The 24737-nt window shown below is 55.4% G+C and overlaps 8 protein-coding genes across 8 annotated transcripts; 5 read left to right on the plus strand and 3 right to left on the minus strand.

Annotated features, from left to right (window-relative positions):
• Positions 1–695: 695 nt before the first annotated feature.
• Positions 696–2105, plus strand: KVR01_009191 (uncharacterized protein; the record flags this gene model as incomplete). The annotated part of the gene is made up of 5 exons (XM_044792032.1): positions 696–864; positions 1015–1053; positions 1110–1349; positions 1408–1667; positions 1704–2105. 5 exons carry the CDS (start codon positions 696–698, stop codon positions 2103–2105), a joined length of 1110 nt encoding a protein of 369 aa, XP_044641693.1.
• A 1800-nt stretch (positions 2106–3905) lies between these two features.
• Positions 3906–5793, plus strand: KVR01_009322 (uncharacterized protein). Its single transcript, XM_044792976.1, has one exon. It carries the CDS (start codon positions 3968–3970, stop codon positions 5669–5671), a length of 1704 nt encoding a protein of 567 aa, XP_044641824.1. The 5' UTR covers positions 3906–3967; the 3' UTR covers positions 5672–5793.
• Positions 5794–5831: 38 nt separating this feature from the next.
• On the minus strand, positions 5832–7212 carry KVR01_009252 (uncharacterized protein; the record flags this gene model as incomplete). Its single annotated transcript, XM_044788530.1, has 2 exons — positions 5832–7026; positions 7100–7212. 2 exons carry the CDS (start codon positions 7210–7212, stop codon positions 6021–6023), a joined length of 1119 nt encoding a protein of 372 aa, XP_044641754.1. The 3' UTR covers positions 5832–6020.
• A 630-nt stretch (positions 7213–7842) lies between these two features.
• Positions 7843–10087, plus strand: KVR01_009313 (uncharacterized protein; the record flags this gene model as incomplete). Its single annotated transcript, XM_044793055.1, has 4 exons — positions 7843–8553; positions 8619–9049; positions 9121–9545; positions 9626–10087. The coding sequence occupies exons 1-4, from the start codon at positions 8156–8158 to the stop codon at positions 10085–10087; spliced, it is 1716 nt and encodes a 571-aa protein (XP_044641815.1). The 5' UTR covers positions 7843–8155.
• A 658-nt stretch (positions 10088–10745) lies between these two features.
• KVR01_009241 (uncharacterized protein) lies at positions 10746–13098 on the minus strand. Its single transcript, XM_044792283.1, has 3 exons — positions 12011–13098; positions 11172–11939; positions 10746–11059 (listed from the first exon to the last, which is right to left on the minus strand). Exons 1-3 carry the CDS (start codon positions 12194–12196, stop codon positions 10907–10909), a joined length of 1107 nt encoding a protein of 368 aa, XP_044641743.1. The 5' UTR covers positions 12197–13098; the 3' UTR covers positions 10746–10906.
• Positions 13099–13362: 264 nt separating this feature from the next.
• KVR01_009048 (uncharacterized protein) lies at positions 13363–20238 on the plus strand. Its single transcript, XM_044782063.1, has 3 exons — positions 13363–17110; positions 17165–19443; positions 19497–20238. Exons 1-3 carry the CDS (start codon positions 17032–17034, stop codon positions 19782–19784), a joined length of 2646 nt encoding a protein of 881 aa, XP_044641550.1. The 5' UTR covers positions 13363–17031; the 3' UTR covers positions 19785–20238.
• On the minus strand, positions 13816–15663 carry KVR01_008964 (uncharacterized protein; the record flags this gene model as incomplete). Its single annotated transcript, XM_044781374.1, has 1 exon — positions 13816–15663. The coding sequence occupies one exon, from the start codon at positions 15661–15663 to the stop codon at positions 13816–13818; it is 1848 nt and encodes a 615-aa protein (XP_044641466.1).
• Positions 20239–20554: 316 nt separating the features above from the next.
• On the plus strand, positions 20555–24247 carry KVR01_009207 (uncharacterized protein). The gene is made up of 4 exons (XM_044790580.1): positions 20555–21989; positions 22050–22509; positions 22729–23385; positions 23458–24247. The coding sequence occupies exons 1-4, from the start codon at positions 21204–21206 to the stop codon at positions 23835–23837; spliced, it is 2283 nt and encodes a 760-aa protein (XP_044641709.1). The 5' UTR covers positions 20555–21203; the 3' UTR covers positions 23838–24247.
• The last annotated feature ends 490 nt before the right edge of the window (positions 24248–24737 follow it).

Below are 24737 nucleotides of genomic sequence, written 5' to 3' on the forward strand. Positions count from 1 at the left end.
ACTCCCACATTACCTAGACAGTCTCAGAGAGCTCGACTGCTGCGACCTAGCAAGCTGCAAGTAGGGCTGATTTACTGATAAGCGCGATAAGAGAGTTTGCTTGGCCTACACTTTTGTCGCGTGCCCTGCTTGTTTTTGTTTCCTTTCCTTCTTCCTTCTACAACCGCGACTCGATCTACTCTTCTGTGATACGATACTAGTCATCGTCAACCATTGGTGCTCAGGTCGTTTATGCTGAGATAGACTTCGGGTCTATCATGATTTGTACTTTAGGTAGGGGTGGAGCGACGTTGGTCAACTGGAGAACTTCTATGCTCGTCGGTGAACCTCCTTCCCTTGCGGTAGCCTTCTGGGCTATTCGCAATTTTTCTTGTGAAGCCCTTCGGGGTGGAACTTGGATTGGGTCGTTGGTGATCTTGCGCGCTTGGTTGTTCGCCTTTTGTCCTCGTTGAGGGAAAAGGGGAGAGGGAGAAGAGGGAGAGCGTTGTTGCGGTTGATACAAACATCCTTTCGGCATACCCGCCCTGTGGCAGTTCTCTGGACTGTTCACAATTTCCCAGGTCCTATTAATTTAGGAACTGGTTTGGGTTTGTTCTTCACGTCGTCACGCGAGCAGGCCACTTGCTAACATGCCACAGGTATCCGAATTGACTCTCGTGTCAACAACAACAACAACAACAACAACAACATACACCATGTCTCAGCCACAGACTGGTAACAAGGCCTTGGGCCAAGACAAGAGCCGAGACACACCGGCACCCCCCAAGGAGCACGGCACCTGGCACAAAGCAGCAGTCCTTCTTGTCGGCGGACCCGATGGCCACCTAATCGGCGACAGCTCCTTCGTCGGCGGCAAGCTCAAGAGTAAGTGACTCTGCACGATCGTATGGCCTGTCATTGTATCTTGGGGCTGATACATCCCTGCGGTGAAGGTTGGATCGTTCAAGCCACCCAACCAGCCGTCTCTTGACCCATGGCTCGGCCTAAAGATCGAGTTCCCTCGCGCGAAGCCAGAGGATACAGAGAACAGCGACTTTGGCGTCTGCTTCGATAGTGAGTGAGAATGTGTCATCCCATGTTTGTGTTGCATTACTGACCGCTTGCGATAGTCGACTACGGTCGCGACCCCCCGGCGCCCAAGACATCCGAGTCGTTGACAATCATCCTCAAGTTCCGCGAGGTGATGGTCGATATCCCTGGTGGCTGCGGCGATCTCAAGTACCGGACCAAGCCGTTGCCGGACGGGAAGCTCAAGGACAAGATCCAGCCCGACAAGCGGACATTCGTGCGGTTCATACTGCGCCAGCCGCCAGTTGTCGAGGGATTTGGCTTGCCGTTCTCCGACCCGGGTGACGAGACCGAGTAATGGCTGTGCGACCTACGGTGACCGGTGTGACATCTCCGAAGCCCGGCACGAGCCCGGTCGCAAGCTCGAGAAGTTTATACTCGGAAGCTTCCCGGGTGTCAAGAAGTCCCCGGAGGGCACGCTTCTCCCCGTGATCCTGCACTGCCCCGGACAGGTCATCGTGCAGCCCGAGACCCTGTCCAAGTCGAACCCGATGCAGATCAAGGTCACCGTCAAGTTCATCGTCGAGCTGGTCCAGGAGATGAAGATTGATCCGAAGGGGATCGTCATCATCAACCCCTACAAATGGGCCGCGGATAAAGTCTAGAGTGCGGTAGACAAGCACGCATGCCTAAAGGGCATGCCAGATGCCGCCACTGTTGACTCGTTCCATGGTCGCGAGGGTGTCCTAACCTTCTTCATCTCGATCTCCAACTTGGAATCGGGCCCTGGCTTCGTCTCGGACAGGAACCGCCTGAACGTTGCCGAGACTAGGCAACAGTCCGGCCTCGTCATCATCGGTGACAAGTATGTCATGGGCAAGAAGGCAACGGTCGACAAGAATGAGACGGCCAAGAGCATCCGGATTCCGGGCCCTGATGGCGAGATGCAGCCGATCAATCCGGGCGCCCTCTTGGACACCATGAGGAAGATGATCGAGCTTGACCGCATCGCGGACGATCGGAACCCTGAGTTGTCGGGGCTTGCCGAGCGGGAGGCGGACAGGGAGGCCATGGGCAAGGGCAAGGGCAAGGAGTAGGTGGTTTAGTAGGGTACTCTCATATCCTGTATCACCCAAATCCCTCAGCATAACCAGGACCTCCTTACTTCCAAGTAACTATACCTATCAAATAAGTTTAATAAAGAGATCGGATATTCACACCCACCAAAATAGAGGGTATACCCAAGCCCCAAGAGATCACCTCTCATAGGACAACCTCCTATAAGACAACTTAAACAACCTCCTATAGGACAACCTCCTATAGGACAACCTCCTATAAGATAACCTCCTATAGGATAACCTCCTATAGGATAACCTCCTATAGGACAACCTCCTATAGAATAACCTTCTATAAGACAACCTTTTATAGGATAACCTCCTATAGAATAACCTCCTATAAGATAACCTCTTATAGGATAACCTTCTATAAAATAACCTTTTATAAAATAACTTTCTATAAAATAACTTAGATAACCTTTTATAGAATAACCTTTTATAGGATGACCTTCTATAAACTAACCTTCTATAAGATAACCTTTATTATATTATAACTATTATTATTAATATTATATTCTTTCTAAATATTAAGTCTTAAATATTTATTATTATATAAAGCTATTATATATATTCTTAAATATATATAAATAAAAGTAAAATTATATAATTTTACTTTTATTTAATATATATTTAAGAATATATATAATAGCTTTATATAATAATAAATATTTAAGACTTAATATTTAGAAAGAATATAATATTAATAATAATAATTATAATATAATAAGTATTTATAGCTTTAACTTTATAATATATAAATAAAATTAAAATAGTATTAATTAGAATGCTATAAGAATTCTAAATTATAAAAAATATATAGTGCCTCCTTATAGTGGTAAATGCTTAAGATCTAGTGTTTAAAAGAATATAATACTAATAATAGTATAGAGACAAGTAGTATGTCTATGGGCACGTGGCCTTAGTCTTGTGCCATACAGACAAGGCCAGGAGGCTGGTCATTTGATGGAACGGGATCAGAAGCACAACAGGTTGGAGGTGATCACCTGCATCAGACCGAGAGGTTTCCTACCGAGGTACAACGGAGAGCGGATTATGACTTTGTCCCACTGAACGCGACTGAATTCCTCAGATCCGAGGCTCAGACCAAATGGGAGAGCTTGTACCCAGGTCTGTTCTGTTTCTAAATTCCACGTTCCAAGGCCTGGTCAACCAACGTACCAGGATGAAGGAATACCCATTATTATGAGCCGACCAGCCGGGGCAGATTTTGGGCCAGATGGGCTGGTCTACAACTCAACGTCAGTAACACATCTATGCATCAGCTGCACTGCGTGGCACGTAGAATGGGGGCTGTCTCCCAGCCGAAACGTTTGAAACAGAAGCACTTCTGAAGCGCGCCCATATTAGTAAATCATGGGCAAGATATTCTCGGCTGTCTTGACTCATTCGCCGGACCTTCCTGAGCCCCACGATGATGAGGCCCATTTCCTGCACCGGATCGACTTTGTTGCTTCCAAAGCCTGAAAGGTCAGTGTTATTTCGTTGTTCTCTGAGGCGGCAGGTGAAATCTCACTGATTGGCGCAGGGCAAGTGAGGCTCGGCCAACGGAACATCCTGCCTCACTTGACGACTGATGAGGTTGGCCGGCTTCCTCGTCGTCGATTGCATGTGGATTTCCGACCCCTGGCCGGGTTTAGGCAGCTGCCACTAGTGCCGAGGCTGCATGTGTGTACTTAAGTGACTACCTACCCCCAGGGCAGGTACGCCATATATATCATCCTCTTCTTCAAGGCTCTTCACATCTGGTCTCTTTTCCAGTCTGGTCTTGTCACCATAGGCCTATCACCCTGGTGTGCACCCTGGTGACTGCCCCTCGTACAAACATGGCCACGTCTCCGAAGATGTCCTTCCGCTCTGTGCCGAAAGAGAACAAGGCATTGGCCACCGAAATATACAGCTTCGTTGAGAAAGGACAGGATGGAAACCAACCCCTGGACGATGGCAGCTGCTCAACCGAGCGGTCTAACAGCCAGCTAGAGGCATTGCTGGAAAGACTCTATGTCCACATCTGCGACTTTGGCCGCTATCAAGGCAGCGCAGCAACGCCGGACGAAACAATTCTGGAAGCCTGGGAAAGCTTCCTCGGCGTCATCGACGCGCTTGCCACGGTGGAGCCCCATGGCTACATGATGGCTGCACGCATGACCTTGTACCTCACCCAAGCTTATAGTAAACATGGCCAACTGCCAGGCGTGTTGCCCTATTCGTCGAAAAGCGCCAAGCCAATAGCACTGCGCTGCAATTTTGCCATCGCTCTGGACGACCTGCTATTGTCATGTCTTACTCAGTTATGGAGCAGGAGCGACAAGCGAGAGTTGTTCACATGGGTCTTCACCAGCTATCCGGTCAAGTTCTGCGCCAGGAACCACGGTATCACCTGTCAAGATTTCATCGGTGCTGGACAGTCGGTCAAAGACTTCCATGAGCAGCGAAGGAAAGACCATATCAGGGCTGCCAGTATCACGGATCCGGCACGCCTGACTCCCGAGAATGGCGTACGACCTCGTCGGCGCTGGACGCGTCCACGCGGCGACACGACATGGTACCCCAGACATCCAGATGCTTCCTGGATTGGCTACCAAAGTTCTGCCCATGGCGAGCGTATGCTGATGTGGCAAGATATCGGCTCAGACGGCCCTATCATGGGGTCCTACCACTACAGACTTGTCGATGAGGACACAAGGGAGCTCCATTTTCGACAACGTGCTGCCCTTCGCCGGTCACGACAATTCATCATGGATGCTCGCAGGATTGCACGATACCACCTTGCCATCGACAGCAGGCGTTTAGCGCAGATGGTGATGATCAGCAACTCACTTCCTGCCGAGCTGCAGTTGATGATACTCGAGTACCTAGACGATATCCAAGAGCCCGCATATTATCTAGGCAAGCTCGACCTCGCGGCCGTCTACCGCCCATTCCCAAAGATCAGCAAAAAATGTACTTCTTGTTCCGGCCGTGCCCACAACATTTCTCACAGGATGGCAAACTCCACTTGCCCGCTCAACTCCATCACAATCTGGAGTCTTCCGCTGCGGGCATTCCACACTTTTCACCAGACAAGGGATGGGGGCTGGCAGGTCTGTCCTGACATCGATTGCGCTGGACATCACGATACATCCTGGCAGATGCAACATGTTTCAATTGAGGACCAACTGAATAAGATCATCCATCACCGCAGCGGTCAAAGCCTGGCGAACATTGGGGAAATCGGCCTGGGGCCTTTGGAGCCAGCGGAGCTTCCGTCGGCTGAGGAGGACCGGGCCAGGGAACAGCTGCTGTTCTCAGGCTGTCCATTAGATCAAGACGATGGTGAGAGCCGGGAAGACCGAGTCGAGGCTTGCTGGGGAGGTGTCGCCGGCCTCGTTGGTGTCATGCTACATAATGAGACACTACTGGGTCTTCATGCCACGGGGAGAACCTCTACGGAACCATCCTGGTTCCTCGGCCGGACGCATCAGGAAGAGTACAAAGCACGAGTAGCGCTTGCGAGGGACCACGGGCGTGATCGCTGCGCCTTTTGCTAGATTTTGGTCGTGGCAGCCCACCCGGCAACAGGCACTCGTGGTTCTGGTAGCCTCAAGGTCTATGGGAGGGGGAATAAATGAAGACGGAGAGTAGCATTTGTGAAAAGAACAGCCAACAGCCACTACATGCAACGTATTCCTGGTACCTTCAAAGTAAGTACCTACAGATCGTCACAGTTATTGGTCTGCCTCTTGCCTGATACGAATGGAAGGGCTCGAAGTGTAACGAGACCGGTAAATAAGACGTCTATTGAGCAAAGTGTCATGCCCTAGCCACATATCATTCATTAATCATTAATACTCCTATCAGCATTGGTCACATCGCTTCATGGCGCCACCCAAAGGTCAGTCACAGCCTTTGATGATGATGATGCAGGGTGTACTGCCGTGGCCGAGTTGGTAGTTTCGCCGAATGGGAAGCTCGGGATTTCCCCGAACTTGTGAATCTGTCCGTGTTGGAGACAGCAGACCAAGAACCTTCGACCATCATCTCGTCCAGATATCTCGCCGCTGTGACATTGTCCACCTTGAGCTTCAGCCAATGTTGATTCGTGACATTCTCGTCGGCAACCCAGGCATTGGAGCCGTTTGGGTGCACAAAGTTGTAGCCATTGTCATTTCCGAACTCAAATAGGTCTCCAAGGCCGTTGATGGCGTAGAGCATGGTGAGAGGATCCCACGAGAAACGCGAGGTGTTGTACGTGTAGTAGAAATAAGCTGCACGGACTGGATCGCTCGCTGGGCCCCGAGCCATCAGGCTGCCGCCGCTCGTCACGTTGCCACCAAGCTCAGAGCCGGAGAAGACCACAGGCCCTTTCCAGTTATTTACGACATGTGCTGTCGCCAAAGGGTCGTAGCCCCAGAAGTTGAACTCGTGCCCGCTGGGATAGGCGCCTCCCATAATCACCAGCTGTGCTACTTTTCTCTCGACTAGTTCAGCGCCGGTGAGCTCCGAGTATGCGTCGCCGGATGAGTTGAGCAGCCTGGACAGGTTATTGAGGAACCCTATCGACGCGATGGTGACGCTACCATCCGCAGCCTCGCTGAGTTGCTTCCGGTAAAGCGCCACTGGATCCCAGGCATCGTCGTCCACATGCCCCCAGCGCACAGCGCAGTCCTCGCAGCGCCAGTGATACGCGACCTTGGTCGTGAATTCGCCCAGTTCGAATGACCACGTATCTGTGAAAGTCTCATTCGAGATGGGTCTGGGAACGCCGATGGGGACCTGACGGTGGCCGTAATGCGAGAGGATGGCAGATGCTGCGAGAGCAGAGTAAGAAGAGGGGTAGTTGATGTTCAAGCCGATAAGTGACAACTCTGGACTCGTAGCAGCGAGGAGGATAGCTGATGCATCACTTTGAAGGTCAGAATACGCAAATTGATCCCCATGAATATAAGAAATACTGAACAGGCAGAAGATTTGCTCACTCGCAGTCGCTGAAAAGATCTGTGTCGATGAAGAGATTTTTGCGATTAGCAGCCGCCGCCGAGATGCCGAACCACAAGAGCAAGCCCCGTGCGAAACACCTTTTAAGAAACATGATGCTAAAACTTTCGAGTCTCTATAATCTCTATAATAAGCTTAACTTTAAGTAGTAAGTTAAGATGTGTAATGTAAGGTTATTCTAAGTAAGGGCTGCTAGTCTACTAGTACCAAATCACCTATGTGCCATCCGTAGGTGTAGAACGAAGATGTCAACAAGCTCATGCGGGCCAAGGCAAAGTGTGTTACAAGACTAGGTAGGTATTTCCCCAGTGAGCAATGCGGCTCCCCTGCTTGCACACACGTGTATTACAGAGTGATAATCTTACTCGGCGGTCTTGGCCCCGATGGCGAGCGCAGGACAGACTCATGTCTGCCTGCCAAGGAGAGCACGCTATGCAGTACTGGGCAAGATCGCCGTCCTCCCAGTACTTGGGCAAGTCATTTGCGTGTTGACCAAGAACAGGTAGGACGAGCGGGCCAGGTTCCTTGAAAGGCCCAAGATAAACGTGCATGCGTTTGCCGGTTCCTGGCAAAGATGCGGGGGCCTTGGAATGAATACCCGCACATGGTCTCCACTGTACTCTGTACTCCGCACACACCCACAGATAAGCTTTACTAGTAGGCCCAAGTACCTTGTCTGCGGAAGTGACAACATATCACGCAACAGATAGGCACCGTGGTCGGAGTCAGGACTCATCAGCAAACTGCCATGTCTCATTTCGGGGCCCCAGTTTATTACACAGTCTGACAGTACTGCCACGACTTCAGGAATGCAAGATCCATGTCTGTCCGGACCGGCCCACGTCCACGATGGCGAGATGCAGGGGAGGATGGATCGCACGAGACCGACTGCTGTGGTAGTAGTACGGCGGAGTCGTAGTAGTACTACTACTACTTGATTCTTTACCCTTCAGCCCTTGTGCTCCGGCCAGCCCTCTCTCGCGGTTCCCATAGCCTGTGATTGTGACACTCGAGCATTCACGTCGACACTCGCTGCCATGTCTACCGGACGCTTCACTCGGGCAGGACAGCTGATGCTGGGCCTGGGCCTCGGCCTGTCCCAGCTCACACTGGGCTCTCCCACGACATACCCCGAGTCCAACTCCACCGACGCTAAGCTCGGTGCCGTCGCCTCTGAGAGCGCGGTCTGCAGCGACATTGGCGTCAAGCTGCTCCGGCAGGGTGGGAATGCCATTGATGCTATGGTAGGGACCACGTTCTGTGTCGGCGTGATCGGAATGTATCATTCTGATATCGGCGGAGGTGGCTTTGCCCTCGTCAAGAGCCCAAATGGAACCTACGAGTGTGTCGACTTTAGAGAGACTGCTGCCGCCTCTTACTACGAGACCATGTATGTCAACAAGACCGACTTGAGCCTATATGGCGGTCTCGCAGCGTGAGTACATGTGCACCCTGGGGCGTCTGGAGCGAGCAACTGAGTTGAGGCCTGACCTGCCGCAGTGGCGTCCCCGGCGAGCTACGCGGGCTTGAGTATATCCACAACAAGTACGGCAGTCTCCCGTGGAAAACCGTCATGCAGCCTGCCATCGACGTTGCCCGCAACGGCTTCCAAGTCACGGCGGATACGGTCAAGTACATCGCCGGTGTGCAGAACCCCGAGTTCCTCGTCCGCGACCCTTCGTGGGCCATCGACTTCGCCCCAAACGGTACCATCGTCCAGCTCGGCCAGACCATGACCCGCAAGCGGTATGCTGCCACACTGGAGACCATCTCCAATCAAGGCGCGTCGGCCTTCTATGAGGGCGCCATCGCCAACGCAACTATCCAGGCCCTCCGGGCTTCGGGCGGCACCATGACTTTGGACGACCTTGCTAACTATACCGTGGCCATCCGCGACGCGGTCGATATCAACTACCGCGGCTACAAGGCAAGTAAGTATCACTTGCAATGTTCCAGAATGCAGCACTTTGGGATCCGCACCACGACTAACGTCACCACCTAGCTTCCTGTAGCGCCCCCTCGGGTGGCGAGGTGGCCCTGTCCATCCTGAATATCATCAACGGCTTTGACGGCTTTGACGACCCTGCCCAGATCAACCTCACCACCCACCGCCTGGACGAGGCCCTCAGGTGGTCATATGGCCTGCGGGTGAATCTCGGAGACCCTTCCTTCGTGGCTAACATGACCAAATACACAGCCAATATGCTCTCCGAGGAGACGGCTGCAGAGATTCGTTCCAAGATATCTGACACCAAGACGTACAACTCTTCCTACTACAACCCCTCGAATATCGAAATCCTGTCGGATAATGGAACTTCACACATTGCCGCCGCAGACCGGACTGGCTTGACCGTCTCCATCACCACGACCATCAACACCATCTTCGGCTCACGCGTCATGGTTCCTGAGACTGGGGTTATCATGAACGTAAGCACCTCTTTTCATCTGTCACGGGTCCCCTCTCTTTGATGTTTTTGATTTAGCAGGCCTAACGTCACATTTATTAGAATGAGATGAACGACTTTTCTACCCCAAACTCCACGAACGCGTTCGGTTATCAGCCCAGCGAGGCCAACTTCATCAGGCCCGGCAAGCGGCCCTTATCCTCCATCTCGCCAACTATTGTCGAGTACCCGGGGGGCGGGCTCTTCTTCATCAGCGGGTCTGCCGGCGGCTCTCGCATCATCTCCGCTACGGCTCAGATCATCCACAATGCACTTGACCGCAACATGAGCGCTGCCGAGGCCCTTGCCGCTCCTCGCCTGCACGACCAGCTCAGCCCTGACGTCAGTTCTTTCGAGTACGCCTACGACAATTCAACCACCGCGTTCATGGCCGGCCTCGGTCATCACATTCAGTGGGTAGCGCCCGGGTCATCCACCGCGCAAGCCATCAGGAGGCTGCCTAACGGCACTTTCGATGCGGCTGGTGAGCCTCGGCAGTTGGCCAGTGGCGGTTTTGCCGTCTAGCTGAGGGCTTAGGCAGATAAGAATATAAATATAATTGTGCAGTTCCAAGTAGGAAATCCATGTTGGGATGATTCCACACATTCACTAGGCACACATCGCATGTGTCCTTGTTAATTACAGACGGATCAGGGCTGGCCGTCACGGAGTCGTGTCGATCTCGACGGGGACCAGCGAAGAGGATGATTGCCCTGCCAGAGCTCGCTGGCTAGGCAAGCCATGTTATCATGTCACTACTGTACCTATTCCGGCGACCCATGAGAAGAGAACTCGAAGCACAGTTGCCAATGTCACTCCGAAATCCCGCCAATCTACCGAAGATACCAAGAGTCTTATCGAGAGAGGACGAGCAGCCGCTCAGTTCCCAAGGAGAACTCGGCGTGGACCAGTCACCGCCGCATCTACAACGGTAGAGAGCTCCAAAGAGCCCACAGTGTTACGCTTATAGCTGCCCCAAACCAAATAACTGCGTCCAAAGACGGCGAATTCCAGTGCCAGGCCCACAAGTACTCAGTGCACAGTGGGCTTCCTGCTGGGATTGTCCAATGGGGCGTGTCCAGCCGCACCGCTCCTTCCTCAACAACGCACTTGGAGTGTCGGGCTACGAATCCGCCACGAAGGAGACTTGGTGAAGATGAAGAACTCGGCAGTTATAAAGAGGATCAGACTTCAAGTAGCTAGCAGCATTAGATGTGTTCAGATCTAAGTCTTATTAGAATGTCTTGATGCAGACTGACACGACCACACTATCAGGCAGGAGACCAGTGCCAAGACTTCCATATCATAGCCAAGGACCTCAGTTTCGCCTCCCCACAAGAAGAATCAGAAGCCCAGTGCCTGGTTGAACGCTTCAGCAGTGCTTTGGTCCTTGGTTCCCAGACTCTGTATCTGGGCCTTAGCACTCTGGCAGGCATCCTTAGCAGCCTGGTTGGCCTCACAGACGTTGGTCAGTTGGTCGCAGATGCGGTTCGTGATCTGGGAAACGATTCAGTGTTAGTTCCGCTGCAGTGTTCAGGAGTGTCGAATTTGCGAATAGTTCAAAAGGATGAAAGGCGGGTATCCGTGCTAGGAGAAGGTTGATGCTTACGATATTAGGGTTGAGTGCGTCCTGCTGTCCCTGAGCGACAATAGGATCGCTGGGCAAGAAGGTGCCTTCGGTTGCCTTACGTCCAGCCCGGCCAAACTGGAAATCCATGGTGGGTGTACATTTCCCGAAATCGGCCCCAGCCAACGATGTTTGCCCACCGGTAGCGGCAGCTGTGCCGTTGTTGCTGGCGGCGGCGCCAGCGTTGTTGTTATTGCCAGCATTGTTGTTGTTGTTGTTGTTGTTGTTGTTGTTGTTGTTGTTGTTGTTAGCACCGGCATTGTTGTTGGAGCCCTGGTTGCCTTTGCCTTTGCCCTTGGAGCTGCAGGAGGACTTCTTGCCGCCATTACCAGCGTTCGCATTTCCATTCGAAGCGTCGGCAGTAGCATTGCCAGCTGCGGCACCGCCGGCGGCACCACCACCACCACCACCTGCAGCAGCTTTGGTGCCATCAACAGCGACGGCAGTCAGGTTGGAGAAGCCCTGGGCGGCCATGATGTCGGCCACTGACAGGCCGTTGGCGTCGAAAGGAGTGGTCAGGGACGTCTTGGAGTTGGCGTTCTCGGTATCGGAACCAGTGACGGCCGGGTCGATCAGAGGCACGACACCGCGCAGCTCGGCAGTGGCAGGGAGGGTGGGGTCAGAGCAGATACTGGGGATGGAGACCACGAAGGGGTTGAAGTTCTGCTCGGCAGCTACAAGTCCCTTGGCGGCGTCGATGACGGAGGGGTCAGTGCCGAGCTGGGTGACAATCTTGTCGGCGAGGGTGAGCTGTGATGATGGGGTCAGCACCGAGGGAAGCTGGTGGGGGGGGAGGGGGCGGGCAGAGATCAGGAGCATACCTTGTCACAAGGGTTCGCGGCCGCCAGAAGAGAGCCGGGAATGCCACCAGCAAGGGTTCCCGCGTCACCTGGGTTTCCAAAGTTGGAGAGGGCCGACACGGCGGAGACAGGAGCCTGTTCCTGGCCGAAACGAGCCTCGGCGTAGGCCGCGAGGGCGGCGACGACGATGACAGACTTGGACATCATGGTGGAGGTGTTGGTATTATTGGAGGGGGGGTATGGTTCAATGTTGTCTTGTCGATGAGAGCAATCAATCCTTGGCCGAGCAAGGGAGTTTGAGCGTATAGAAAAAGAGTGAATGTAAAATAGTAGTGGTGGGCAAAGAATGTGGTAGGGAACCAAATGTTCACAGAACAGTTAAAGAATGGAAGATGGCGAAGAAGACGAAGCTGATGAAGACGATGCTGGAGGTGAGAGCGAAGGGAAAAGGCCATGCCATGTGCGCCGGTAGCGAGGTCTTTATAGACGACGGGCAGGCGAGGGCAGGGCGAGGGCAGGGCGACCCAAGATGACGGAGAGCGATGCGAGTGATGTGCAAAACATGATGTGAGGCCAGGGTTGGTAGGGCGAGCACTTGAATCACCAGGCGACATGTTCCCCTTCAATGCCGATCATACTCGCCCATGGCATTGATGGCTGGCAAGGATGGTGAGACGGTGAGACGGCGCCCCTGAGGCGGGTGCCATGCCATGCCATGCCAGAGCCGTCCGTAGGTCGGACGGGCAGGCCGCCTGGCAGATGGGCTGGCATGTGGACATGCAGACACGATGGGACGAGACGAGACATGATGCGACCACTGATGTGCTGCGAGGATGCCCTGGCAAGTGGTGAGTTGACGAGTGAGCCGGCAGCCGGCGAGATGTGACGAACACACAGGCTGACAGGACCACACATTCCCAGCCGGGAGATCTGCGGCGTGACCAGTGATCAGTGATCACCAGCCAGGTCGACCAAAGCTTGCTCGAAGCTTGGCCATGACCGACAGTAGGGTTTGTGGCCCACTGCCCCAGGTGCCACGCCCCATGGTCCATGCCCAGACTGCTGGTGCCCAGACTGCTGGTGCCCAGACTGCTGGTGCCCAGACTGCTTGCTAGATAGGCGACCTCGGGCCGACATGAGACGGTGAAGGGGCCCACGAGACGCACGAGACGGTTGCCATCTTGCAAGGGCGGGGGGGCACGGCGGGGGCACGGCGCTTGTTGTGGTGAGAATAAACTCATCCAGACTCGACCCGCGAGAATAAGCAGCACAAGAGCCTCAACGCTAGCAGGGGTGGGGCAGGGGTGGGGCAGGGATGGCCCCCAGGCACCTGGGGCGCAGGGCGGGGCATCTGAGACAGGGCAGGGGCGGGCTAGAGCCGCATGTGGTAACTGCCCAGGTGCGCAGGGCCCTTGAGACGTTCTCCTTGTTCTCAAGAATTCTCCGCTGATACGGAGTACTTCTGGCCACGCCCACGAGGCCGACTTGACGCTCGCCATCCACTTCCCCCCGCCAGTCCGGTCCGCCTTGCCGCTGCGTGGCAGCAGACAGCACAGCACGCCAGTGTGCCAGTGTGCCAGTGTGCCAGTGTGCCAGTGTGCCAGTGTGCCAGTGTGCCAGTGTGCCAGTGTGCCAGTGTGCCAGTGTGTCAACACTGAAACCGAGTCACGGGCTCAGTGGAAGTCTATCCGACTGTTGGACCTCTACTGTAGCAGTCGGAAACATACGGACCTGCAAATGTGAGGCTACATCACGGAATGTATGCGTGTCCTAGCATGCATCTACACACAACTCAAGCGCCCCCCCCCATCGACATCGAACCAAAGTCAAACGGCCATCTGCCATGTGATGTGCGACGCTGCCTCATTCTCAATTCCCCCGGCGTACGGAAAATCTTCACCCTCACCCCCGACGGTGACCTCCACGACGACGTCCTCGCCATCGACCGAAGAGAGATCCTCAACAGCGTCACTCTCATGGAGGGGGTTGTTCTCCGTCTTTCCGTTGATAAAGTCGTCAGCCATGCTTCTCGTCTTGTCACTTCCAAACACAGTGTCATATCGCCCACCACTCGCCCTCGCCAGGTCCTCGCATTCCGCCCCGCTCGGCTCAACTAGTTGCTTCTCATACTCAACCTCCACACCCCGGAGCACTTCGAGGGCCAGGGACCACGTGCCGCTGAGCAGACGGGCTCGCTGCACCGTGAGGAACTCGAGCCTCGCCCCGGACTCCTTGAGCTGTGCACCCAGGCGCGACAGGTCCGACAGGTGCAGCGCCACGTTGGACAGGTGCATGTCGCGGAGGTTCCCCCAACCCGCCTGTCCCCACCGCTCTGGTGACTCAGCCCCACGAAGCAGGAGTGGCCCAATACCCGACGGGCGGTCGGCATCGAGCCCGCCGTCAGACCAGCCGCCGTCAAGGCGCAGCCAGAATCTTTCCAGGCCATTGCTGTTCGTCACGGCCGAGATGAAGCTGTAGAAAGCGCCTGTCTCCTCCGAGGACGCGCTCTGCCGGGCGCGCGGCTTCATCTCGTCCTGGTGCAAGAATATGAAGCTCCTCAGGCTCATCCTGTTGATTGCCGTTCGCAGCTCGACGAACTTGCTCATCTCGACCTTGTTGAATAACGGATAATACTGCTCTGCATTTGTGCTGGTCTGCACCGATATCCTGTCAAGTCGGGCCCCGGCTTTGTCTATCGCAGTGGGAATCCCGAAGAGGACTTCGACTGGAGGATCGCCGAGTGACCGGTCTAGCGCCTCGCCCCAAGACACGGGAAGTACAAGTGAGTCAATGTCCATGAGGCCAGCATATTCGTCGGTCCCGGCGAAGCGAACCCTGCTTTGGTTGTCCTCGGGTTCTTCTTGAAAGCTGGTACGCGACTGCTGCACCCCGAAGTCGTGGAACTCGATCCCCTTGGCCTTTGGCATCCGAGCCATGGCAGCTGAAAATCTCCGGGTAAACGTATCACCTTGTCGAAGTCGTTCCTGGTCTTGATAACGCAGCCGGTAGAGCTGATGGGCAACGTGCAAGAGCTGAAGGTGTCGTGCAGCCTCATCGTTCTCGTCCTCCCCAGAGTTCCTGCGACACAGTGCCATACAATCCTGGCTGGACTTTTCCGGGTCGATGCTCCAGGGCCCGGTGGCGTGCTCTATCCCCTCGAGGCTGACTCGACCCCACGTCTTGAGGATGGCCTTGACCTTTGCCAGCGCCACCGCAGCCTCTTCTCGCCTCTCCATGGCCCCTTCTGCATCCGCTTCCTCGTCTTCAGCAGCTTCGAGGTCCTGCTTGAAGCGCAGGGCTTGGCCAAACACTCGGCTCACTGCATGACAGGCGAACCGGCGGATGTCATTTGCGTAGACGGAACTGTAAAATTGAGTGACAAGCCTGACAATGTGCACCCCATTGCGAATCACTGGATGCATGGAAATGGCTTCCAGCTTGTCGAGGGACTCGGAGTTGATCCCGTCGACCTTGATGTAGTGCACTAGCAGGTGGGAGCTGCAGGCCTCGAACCGTCTGCACACCAGTCTCACATTGGCGATGTCTGCTGATGAGCTGGCAAAAGATGCGTGCTGTGCCTTATTGTTCGGGTTGTGGGTCTTGACTGCGCTGAAGATCTCGACGAGGAGCTCGTCGGGGAGCGAAAGGATGCTCTTGTGTGAGTATTTGTCCATATCCGTATCCGAATGTTGACGGTCCCTCAAGCGGTTAATAGTTCAGCTTCAAGGCCGGGGTTTGCAAGTCTGACTTCAGGACTCTCAATTCGCAACGTGCAGTGCCAGCGAGGGTTCCTTTGTGTTGTTTTGGCGCTCTCAATTTATTGTCTGCAACATGCAGCCAGTTTCCTAAGCGCCGCACTCGTTTGTGTTGGTTGACTGTTGGTAACCTGGGTACTTGATATTCCCTGACCGTCAGTCACATCTGCTATTTTTAGTGAGCGCGGCCGGGCCGGTTGGTCGCAGTTGTTGGTCGCAATTGTTGGTCGCGCCCCCTCTGCTAGGCGCCCACTCCGATCTCTGCCTTTCTCAAAAACGGCCATCAATTAGCAGGATGTCTTCTGGTTTCCAATGTTGACTCGCCTGCATGATTGTTTCGACCTTTTTCTGAGCCAGTCCCGGTAGCCAAACCCAAGCACGACCTGATCACGAGCCAACACGCCGTTGTCGCCATCAACGCCCTGTTTCCAGCGGAGCGATTTCTCATCTGTCGTATTCTTGCCTCTGCAGACTGCAACTCCAAATATGCTTGTCGTTTGTTCTGATCTCAGGGAATCCAATATTGCTGACAGACTTTGCCAGTGTAGGCGGCAACTGCCCATCACTTACACAAAAGTGGCCCCACTGGCAGGGGCCAATTGGCCAATTGCGCCCCTCTAGCTACGTTCGATGCAGAGCAATGACATGGCAGCCTTGGAAGCCTTGACTCCACACAGCTCGGTGTATTATTTTGAAACTCGGTGCATGGGTCTAATGGCACAACTCTATAATTTTTTCGATTCTTGGCGACCTTGGGATGATAAGTCACAAGTCAGCCTCAGTAGAACGGTTGATTGTGTGTAATCCCATTGCACGCACCTCAAATTGCCGAAGAACGGACTCGCCCGGGATGACCTCGGGATTCACTTGCCGCTTCCAAGGCACTATGAAGTCCACAATATCAACAATGGTATCCGAAAAATGGTCCGTGTATTATAACGGGTAAGAAGGCACTGGATGTCGAGGCAGACAGCGGGCACGCTTCCGGAAAGGGAACACGGTAAGGGCTCGACAACAAGCAACCTCGACTGTCCTTTGTGGCCCGAGTAAATTTCATATTATATCGCCACATACAGCCTTTCACCTGAGTGCCGTGCATCGGCGTGGTTGAGATGAGCCATCATCCGCTTCTTTGTCCGCAAGACTCGGCGACGCCTCTTTGCCCATGTGCAGCCACTCAAGAATCCACCTTCAGATCGATCACCGTGTCTTCCTGAATCGCTCACCATCTTCGACACAAGATACTCATTCAGACCTCCTGGATAACTTTTATCAGAGTGATTGAAAATGAGGTTCATCACTGCCATCACGGCAATTGGCGTGATTGGCATACCCGCGGTCAATGCAAATTGCAACCCGTTGAAAGGTAGGGCCAAAACCTGGTAATTTCATCACTGATCGTTTTGCTAACGTGTGCCAGAGACATGCGCTCCGATTCCAGGGATCACCTCACCCATCCACCAGGACTTCACGAAGTTTTCCTCTATTGAAGACGTCAAGAAAAACGGCTGGACCATCGCCGATTACGCCAGCTTTCGTGTAGACAGCAAGGATGGCGGCGTCTTCCCCATAGAGAGGCGAACCGATGCACCGTATATCTGGACAACAAGTTACTTCCTGTATGGCCACGTCGATGTGGTGATGCAAGCAGCCCCAGGGATTGCCATAATCTCGTCAGCGGTGCTGATGTCGGACACGGCCGACGAGATCGACTGGGAGTGGAGCGGCAATAACTATCGCCAATCAAAGCCCAACGTGCAGACGAATTACTTCGGCAAAGGGATCACTGCCAACTACGACCGGTCGACATCTGTCTTCACCGAGTTCGAGATGACGGCGGGACTCCACAAGTACGGCATAGACTGGACCGCTGAGAGCCTGACGTGGTCTATCGACGGACAGGTTGTCAGAACACTGCCGAGAAGGGACTGCGACAACGCGGATCACCAGTACCCTCAGACGCCGTCGCGATTCCACCTCGGCGTCTGGGTCGCGGGTGACCCAGACAGACAGGCTGAGGGGGTCAGACAGTGGGCTGGTGGTAACACGGACTTTAGCAAGCTGCCCTACACTGCCTATGTGAGGAGCGTGGACATTGAGCCGTCCTCCAAGTGTGCCTACTACAACTACACGGACAAGAGCGGGTCGTCCAAGAGCGTCAAGTGTCTCGCTCAACTGCCCCAGTCTGTCTCGTCAATCGTCAGCTCATCCGTGCTCAACACCCTGAGCGCTGCTCAACCAGCACCACCTACCACTTCGCAGACTTCGCAGACCTCGCAGACCAGGAGCCTCGTCGCAAGCTCGTCCTCGTCAAGCAGCGTGACGGTTGCGGCAGGCACAACCTCGACAGCCACCGCTCCTAGCCTGAACAGCCAGCCAAGCGGAGGCTCGTCCTCATCGACCGGGACCACAGGCGGCGCGACCTCGACCGACGTTGCCAGCAGCCAGGACTCTCAGGCAACTGGAAGCGCCAGCTCTGTTCAGCTCACTACAAGCACAGTGTACAAAACAACCGTCTTTTCGACAGTGACATCTTGTAACACCAAAGTGACGGACTGTCCCGCCAACAAGCCTCTCCTCTCAACTGTACTTGTCACGGATACGGTGGTCGACTACACCACGGTCTGTCCTGTTACTGAGGGCAGGGCCCAGTCCTCGACACCTAATGTCTCACCCGCGAGTTCAGTCAAGACGGGTTCCTCGGCAACAACACAACCCGCTGCTTTGTCGAATGCGGTTGCACAGAATGCTGCTTCCCACTCGGCCTTAGCGTCCAGCGGGCCCTCGTCTTCATCGAAGGCCCTGTCCTCTTCTCCGACGGGGGCCACATCAACTATGAAAGGCACTTTACCGAACAAAAGCCTGCCGTGGTGGTACTGGCTCGCCAAGCCCGTCAAACGCCCTGTCAACCAGGAATCACCGGCTTCTTCACCACCTTCCGAGAGCACCCAGGTTGAATCTGGCGAGATGGCGGTGACGCAGTCCAAGCATGATGTAGACTCAGCTGGGACGTCTGGGACAGAGCCCACCAACTCACCCGAATTGATGACCACCTCTACGGTCTATAGCACCAACATCCATACCGTAACATCGTGTGGATTAGAAGTGGAAAGCTGTCCGGCAAAGTCAACGGTGCTCTCAACGGAGGTCGTTGCGGCTTATACGACTGTCTGTCCCGTCTCCACCGCCGAGTCATCAGCACCAACCGAGTCCTCTGAAGACGGCTCGCGGGAGCAGTCTTCACAGGACGGCGGCACCAACATGTTGCCCCCGTCTTCATCGACGATGATTTCCTCAGCCGACGCACACGACGTGGCACCATCAAGTCGGTTGGACGAGTCCCAAGCCGCGTCCACATCGATGGAATTCGGCCATAGCAGCGTATCGCTATACAACACGGATGCGGAGGTGGCAACGTCGGGGTCATCGACAGCACGGGCGGCGGCGTTGCCGACGGACAAGGGTGCCCCCCCAATAGCCCAGAACCACGCCGTGCCGGGCACGGAGAGCTCTGAGGCAGGGGGCAGCTCGGATGGCATGCTGACGACGCGGAGCACAATAACGAGAACGACAACAGTGCGGCTGACGACGACGCGACGCTCGACGTCGACACTCTTCAGCACGTCAGCAACGGTCATAACCAGCTGTGCGGCAGGCCAGTCTGGTGCGGACTGCTCGACCATCTCGTCGACGACGACGGTAAGCAGGTGCCGAGGCCACGACGTGGTTGTTTGAATGCTAACCCGTGGCAGATGATCATTTCGAAGCTGGTGACGCCTGTGACATTCACGTCGACGGGGGTTTCTACGGCGACGGAAACAGTGGACGTGGCCTTGTCTCCCGCAGCACCTCATGGGCCCTCCGGGGTTGCTGGTGCTGGCACGGGAAATGGCACAGGCACGGGCACGGGGCAGCAGCCTGGGGGGGCAAAGACGGCCCTGGCAACGATTGCTGGAGAGGGACCAGCGGGCGGTGCAGTTCCTGGGTCGTTGCTGGGGCTTGCCATGGGCGGTGTCTTGTTCTTCATACTGGGGATGTGATGGCGTCTGCGGTGTCCATACAGATATATTCTTCCCGTGTCAATAGTAGTCTGCAATACTCTTTTGTGTGATGACAACTCGCCTCGGCTGTCAAACGAGACATGGACAAATGGAGCACGTGGTGGTGGTGACACTGGCCGGCCTGAAACGACAGGTCGGCCGAAGCAGGGTCTCGATGCTGGGCTCGAAGCGGCCAATCAAACCCAGGCAACCAGCAGCGAGCGAGCGATCAACGGGTGCAGGCTCGGGCTCGGACTCGAGTTCGTTCGCTGGCGGGCTGGCGGGCTGGGCGGCAGACGGTTGGGCGATGTGCGTCGCAGGAGAACAAGGGGCTCAGCTGGCAGGCTGGCAGGTTGCATCGCCAACAGACGTGGGCCTATGAAGAGCCAGCCACCTACGTACGTATGCCTGGTACGTACCGAGCCAACGAGCGTACGTATGGGGCACAGCCGACCTGAGCTGATCAAGTGAGTATCAGAAGTTCAAATCGGAAACCTGGAGCATGCCCAGCCAGCTAGAAAGAAAAAAGAGAAAAAAAAGCCAGGCCCGGGACTTGATGCTCAAAGAGGCAAGGAGGCGGGCCACAGCCACAGTCCAGGCCTGTCTCAGGCCCGGCAGCCCGGCAGGTGGCGCTTGTGAACAAGCAGTCGTTCCTTCCTCGTGTCTGTATAGTACATGCATGACATGACTGACCGACTGACTGACAGCCCACCAACAACAGCTGCCAGCGCTTCCCCCACCTGCAGGCTGTTGTGGCTTGTGGTTGGCATCGTCCCAAAACTTCAGCAGAGTTTCCAATCGCGACCACAAGCCCATCCCGTCCTGCGATCCGCCCACCTGGGCCGCTGGTCCAGGATTCCACACAGCTATTGTCCCACGCCTGCTCCACCACCCAGCCTGGTCCCTGCAACACACCATTACCGAGTACGGAGTGCCACCCAGACTGCCAGAGACGACAATAACAAGTCCTCGATCCGCAAATCCCGCCGCGCACGCTGCGTGCACACTCTCCCAGCTTTTCAAACCCACACACATCAACTGAGCGAGCCGAGCCATTGACACACGCACAACGCACAACGCACACTGCAAACTGCACACTGCACACGCACACATGGAGGAGCTGCAGCCATAGGGACGTCGACTGTTTACATCCGCCAGCCGCGAGCCACGAGCCACGAGCCACGGGCCAGACTTCCACCGCTTGCTTGGCTGGCTGGCTGGCTCGCTCGCTCGCTGACCCCGAGCCGCTGCCCCACGACGTCAGCACCTTCTCGTCGTGCCCCAGCGCCCCGGCCGCGCTCGACACCACAGCCCACATCCGCCTCCTCCCCCCTCCCCCCTCCCCCCTCCCCGCCTCACAACACCTCCTCTGTCGCCAGTCGCCAGTCGCCAGTCAACAGGCCGCCCTCCCACTCCAGCATGGAAGCCGCCGCGGGAGCCGTCCTGTCCACCGCACACGAGCTCTACACCCGCGCAAACGAGTCCTCGACCGACACCTCCAAGGATGAGCGCCCCCCCGTCTACAAGGTCATCGGTATAAGCCTGGCCATCGGCTCCGGCCTCTTCATCGGCACCTCCTTCGTGCTCAAGAAGGTCGGCCTGCTCAAGGCCAACGAGAAGTACCAGGAGGAGGCCGGCGAGGGCTATGGCTACCTCAAGAACGCCTTCTGGTGGGGCGGCATGACCCTCATGATCCTCGGCGAGGTCCTCAACTTTGTCGCATATGCCTTCACCGATGCCATCCTCGTCACCCCCATGGGCGCCCTGTCCGTCGTCATCACCAGCATCCTGTCCGCCATATTCCTCAAGGAGAGGCTGAGCATGGTCGGCAAGGTCGCCTGCTTCCTGTGTATTGTCGGCTCCGTCGTCATCGTCATGAACGCCCCCGAGGAGTCTTCTGTCGCCGACATCCAGGAGATGCAGAAGTTCGTCATCACCCCCGGTTTTCTCAGCTACGCCGGTGTCATCATCCTTGGCTCCGCCATTGTCGCATACTGGCTCGGCCCAAAGTACGGCAAGAAGAACATGATGGTCTACATCTCCATCTGCAGCTGGGTCGGCGGCCTCAGTGTTGTTGCGACCCAGGGCCTCGGCGCCGCCATAGTCGCCCAGATTGGCGGGAAACAGCAATTCAACCAGTGGTTCATCTATGTCTTGTTGGTCTTCGTTATCGGGACACTGTTGACCGAAATCATCTTCTTGAACGTGAGAGTTGCCCCCTCCCCCCCTTCAGCTTGTCCATGCCGCTGCTGACGCCCTTTACAGAAAGCACTGAACATTTTCAATGCGGCCATGGTCACCCCGACCTACTATGTCTACTTCACCAGCACCACCATCATCACCTCCGCCGTCTTATTTCAAGGCTTCAAGGGGACCCCCACCTCAATCGTCACCGTTGTCATGGGCTTCCTCACGATATGCTCCGGCGTCGTCTTGCTGCAGCTGTCCAAATCCGCCAAAGACGTGCCTGATACAGCGGTCTTTAGTGGGGATCTTAACCAGGTCCGCACAATTGCTGAACAGGAGCAGGCCGAGACGGAACCAAAGGCAGATGCCATCAGGGGCGCCGCTGCGCTGGTGCGTCGCTTCTCTACGACGCGCGAGAAGATGGAGATCGAAGAGTTGAAGCGGCTTCGCGCCGAGAAGGAGGCAGAGCGGCTCGAGGCAGTCAGGGAGGACGGCCAGCCGCAATTTGAATGGGATGGTCTGCGAAGGCGTAGAACAAGTAAGTTTTTTTTATATATATTGTTCACAGGGGTCCTCACTCCCCCCCCCCCCCGGTCTCATCCTGCCAGTCTCGTGCTCCTACACTCGCTGAGGTAGGAGGGTCGAGTGGAGGATGTGCAAGGAACCTCTGGAAAGCATTGTCGTACTGTCATTGCGATTTCTGGTCATCCCATCTGCTGGAGAGATGGGCTTCGACACCCGACTAACACCTGTGCAGCGCTCGGAAGTCAGTATAGCAGACATACAACCACGCCACATAACACGTTCCCAATGACGCCAAATACCGGTGCTTCACACCCGCCGCTGGGCATGTCTCACTTCCCAACCGACGAGGAACTCGCCGAGCAGGACAGACCGTTTAGTGCGGGTCTCTCTAGTTTCATGGGTACCATCCGGTCGCGTGCGACAAGCGTGTTGCCAGGACATCCGGACTTCAGACAGTCGTCTGTGGGAAGCGACAGTTCTAATGCCCTCAACATATCTTCCAATAAGATGCAAAGCCCGATGCACCCTGTGCAGCTTACCGAAATTTCTGTGGCGCACGGCGGTGCTTACGGGGTACCTGCTGGCGTCAAGACCGAGTACGACCCGGGCTCACACGGCTCATCCGATAGCATCGGCGGCCATGAGAGACACATTCACTTCGGCGGCGAGACTCGGCACACGCCCGATAGCGCGAGTCTTGCTCCTCCCACGCCACCGCCACACGCTCAGCCCCACTCAGCCAGAAGACAGTTCTCCTTCCAGAACGTCTTCAAGCGACACCGAGACCACGCGAATGACGGCGCGGAGGACAGGCCGGCAAGCTCCAAATCCGCGAGCAGGCCTATTTCTAGCAGAGGTTACAGCGCCCCACACGCAAAGGCCGCGACTGGTAAGGTTTCCGATATGGCACTTGGCGTGCAAGCCCTGGTCCCAGGACAGCAAAGCTGACCACAATATACAGAAGAGGAACGTTTAGGCCTGGTAAAGGGCGACAGTAATAACCAGGGGCCCGGATACTCGTCAGCGCCGGCGTTGCCCTCGTACGAGGAAGATGACTACGAGGGGTCTGACGATTACATGTACGACGAAGACGCCTTGTACAGCGACGACAAGATGACGCGCTATGGACGCGGTATCACGGACAGCCCTCCGAGGGGCCGAGCCGGAAGCGACAGCTCAAACGAGAAGGGCAGCGAGCCTCAGAGAGGCCGGTGGGAGAAGGGCCGAGGAGGCAGCAGGGACCAAACTCCGCCTACGCCGCCACCCAAGCCCCCAGCGCACGGCAGCGGCAGCGGCAGCGGCAGCGGGACGCGAACACCGAGAGGCGGTGCCTATATATGACCATCTTTTCCGCGACTAACGCAGCTGAACCGCTGCTGTACAGTACGACTCAGTGCGACGACTGTTTGGGCGTCTGGTATGTTTCCGTTGGTGTCAGGTCTGCTGGTTGCATTTCCGGAAACGGATGGGCACCTGCTACGCCCGTTTGGATTGGAATATTAGCATTGGGTGTTAGATGGTCCTTGGAATACATACAAGCATTGGGCGGGATGGGAGTGCGGTATCATCAAAGCACAGGTTGCCGGCTGCATAGCTACTTACAGCATCGCCCGTGGTTTGGGGGGGGGGGCAGAAACCATCACAGGTCTCTGGTGTATATTTAGACGGGATGAGCATCTCACCGGAATAGCAGCAGCCATAATGTAGTGAACGCCCGAATGAGCTACGACTATCGAATTTCTATTGTTGGACTGTTTACTTGCCTCGAATGAACATCCTGCTAATTTAAAACCGCATGTCTTCAAAGTAATGAAAGATGGATTCGGGACTCTCGCAACGATCCCTCGCTTCTGGCCTTGACCCAATTGCATCGCATGTCTGCGCTGCCTACCCTAGGGTACGTGCGACTTGCTCGGGTCACCTCGATCTGTACGGCTGGGCCATTACATAAGTATATCGAGCACAGCTTATGCATTGTATCCAACTGGACTAGATTCACTGTCGCTTTCGAACTTGGGCCCGTTCCGTCTCTGATACATACCAGCCCTTGCTTATAATGCAACTCGGAGCAAGTGCCTTTGAGCTCGATTTGGAGTGCCTTGTCGGTAAGGGCAGACGTCTAGATGTTCAGGAGATGAGTATAAGCTCTTCGCGGGCGTCCACTACGCAGCCACAGTATCACCTTCCACAGGGCGATATCACATCCATGATGGGCCATCTTGCACGTGATAAAGCCCTGTC

This window comes from Diaporthe batatas (genome assembly GCF_019321695.1).
Source record: "Diaporthe batatas strain CRI 302-4 chromosome Unknown Contig00011, whole genome shotgun sequence".
Taxonomy (NCBI): domain Eukaryota; kingdom Fungi; phylum Ascomycota; class Sordariomycetes; order Diaporthales; family Diaporthaceae; genus Diaporthe; species Diaporthe batatas.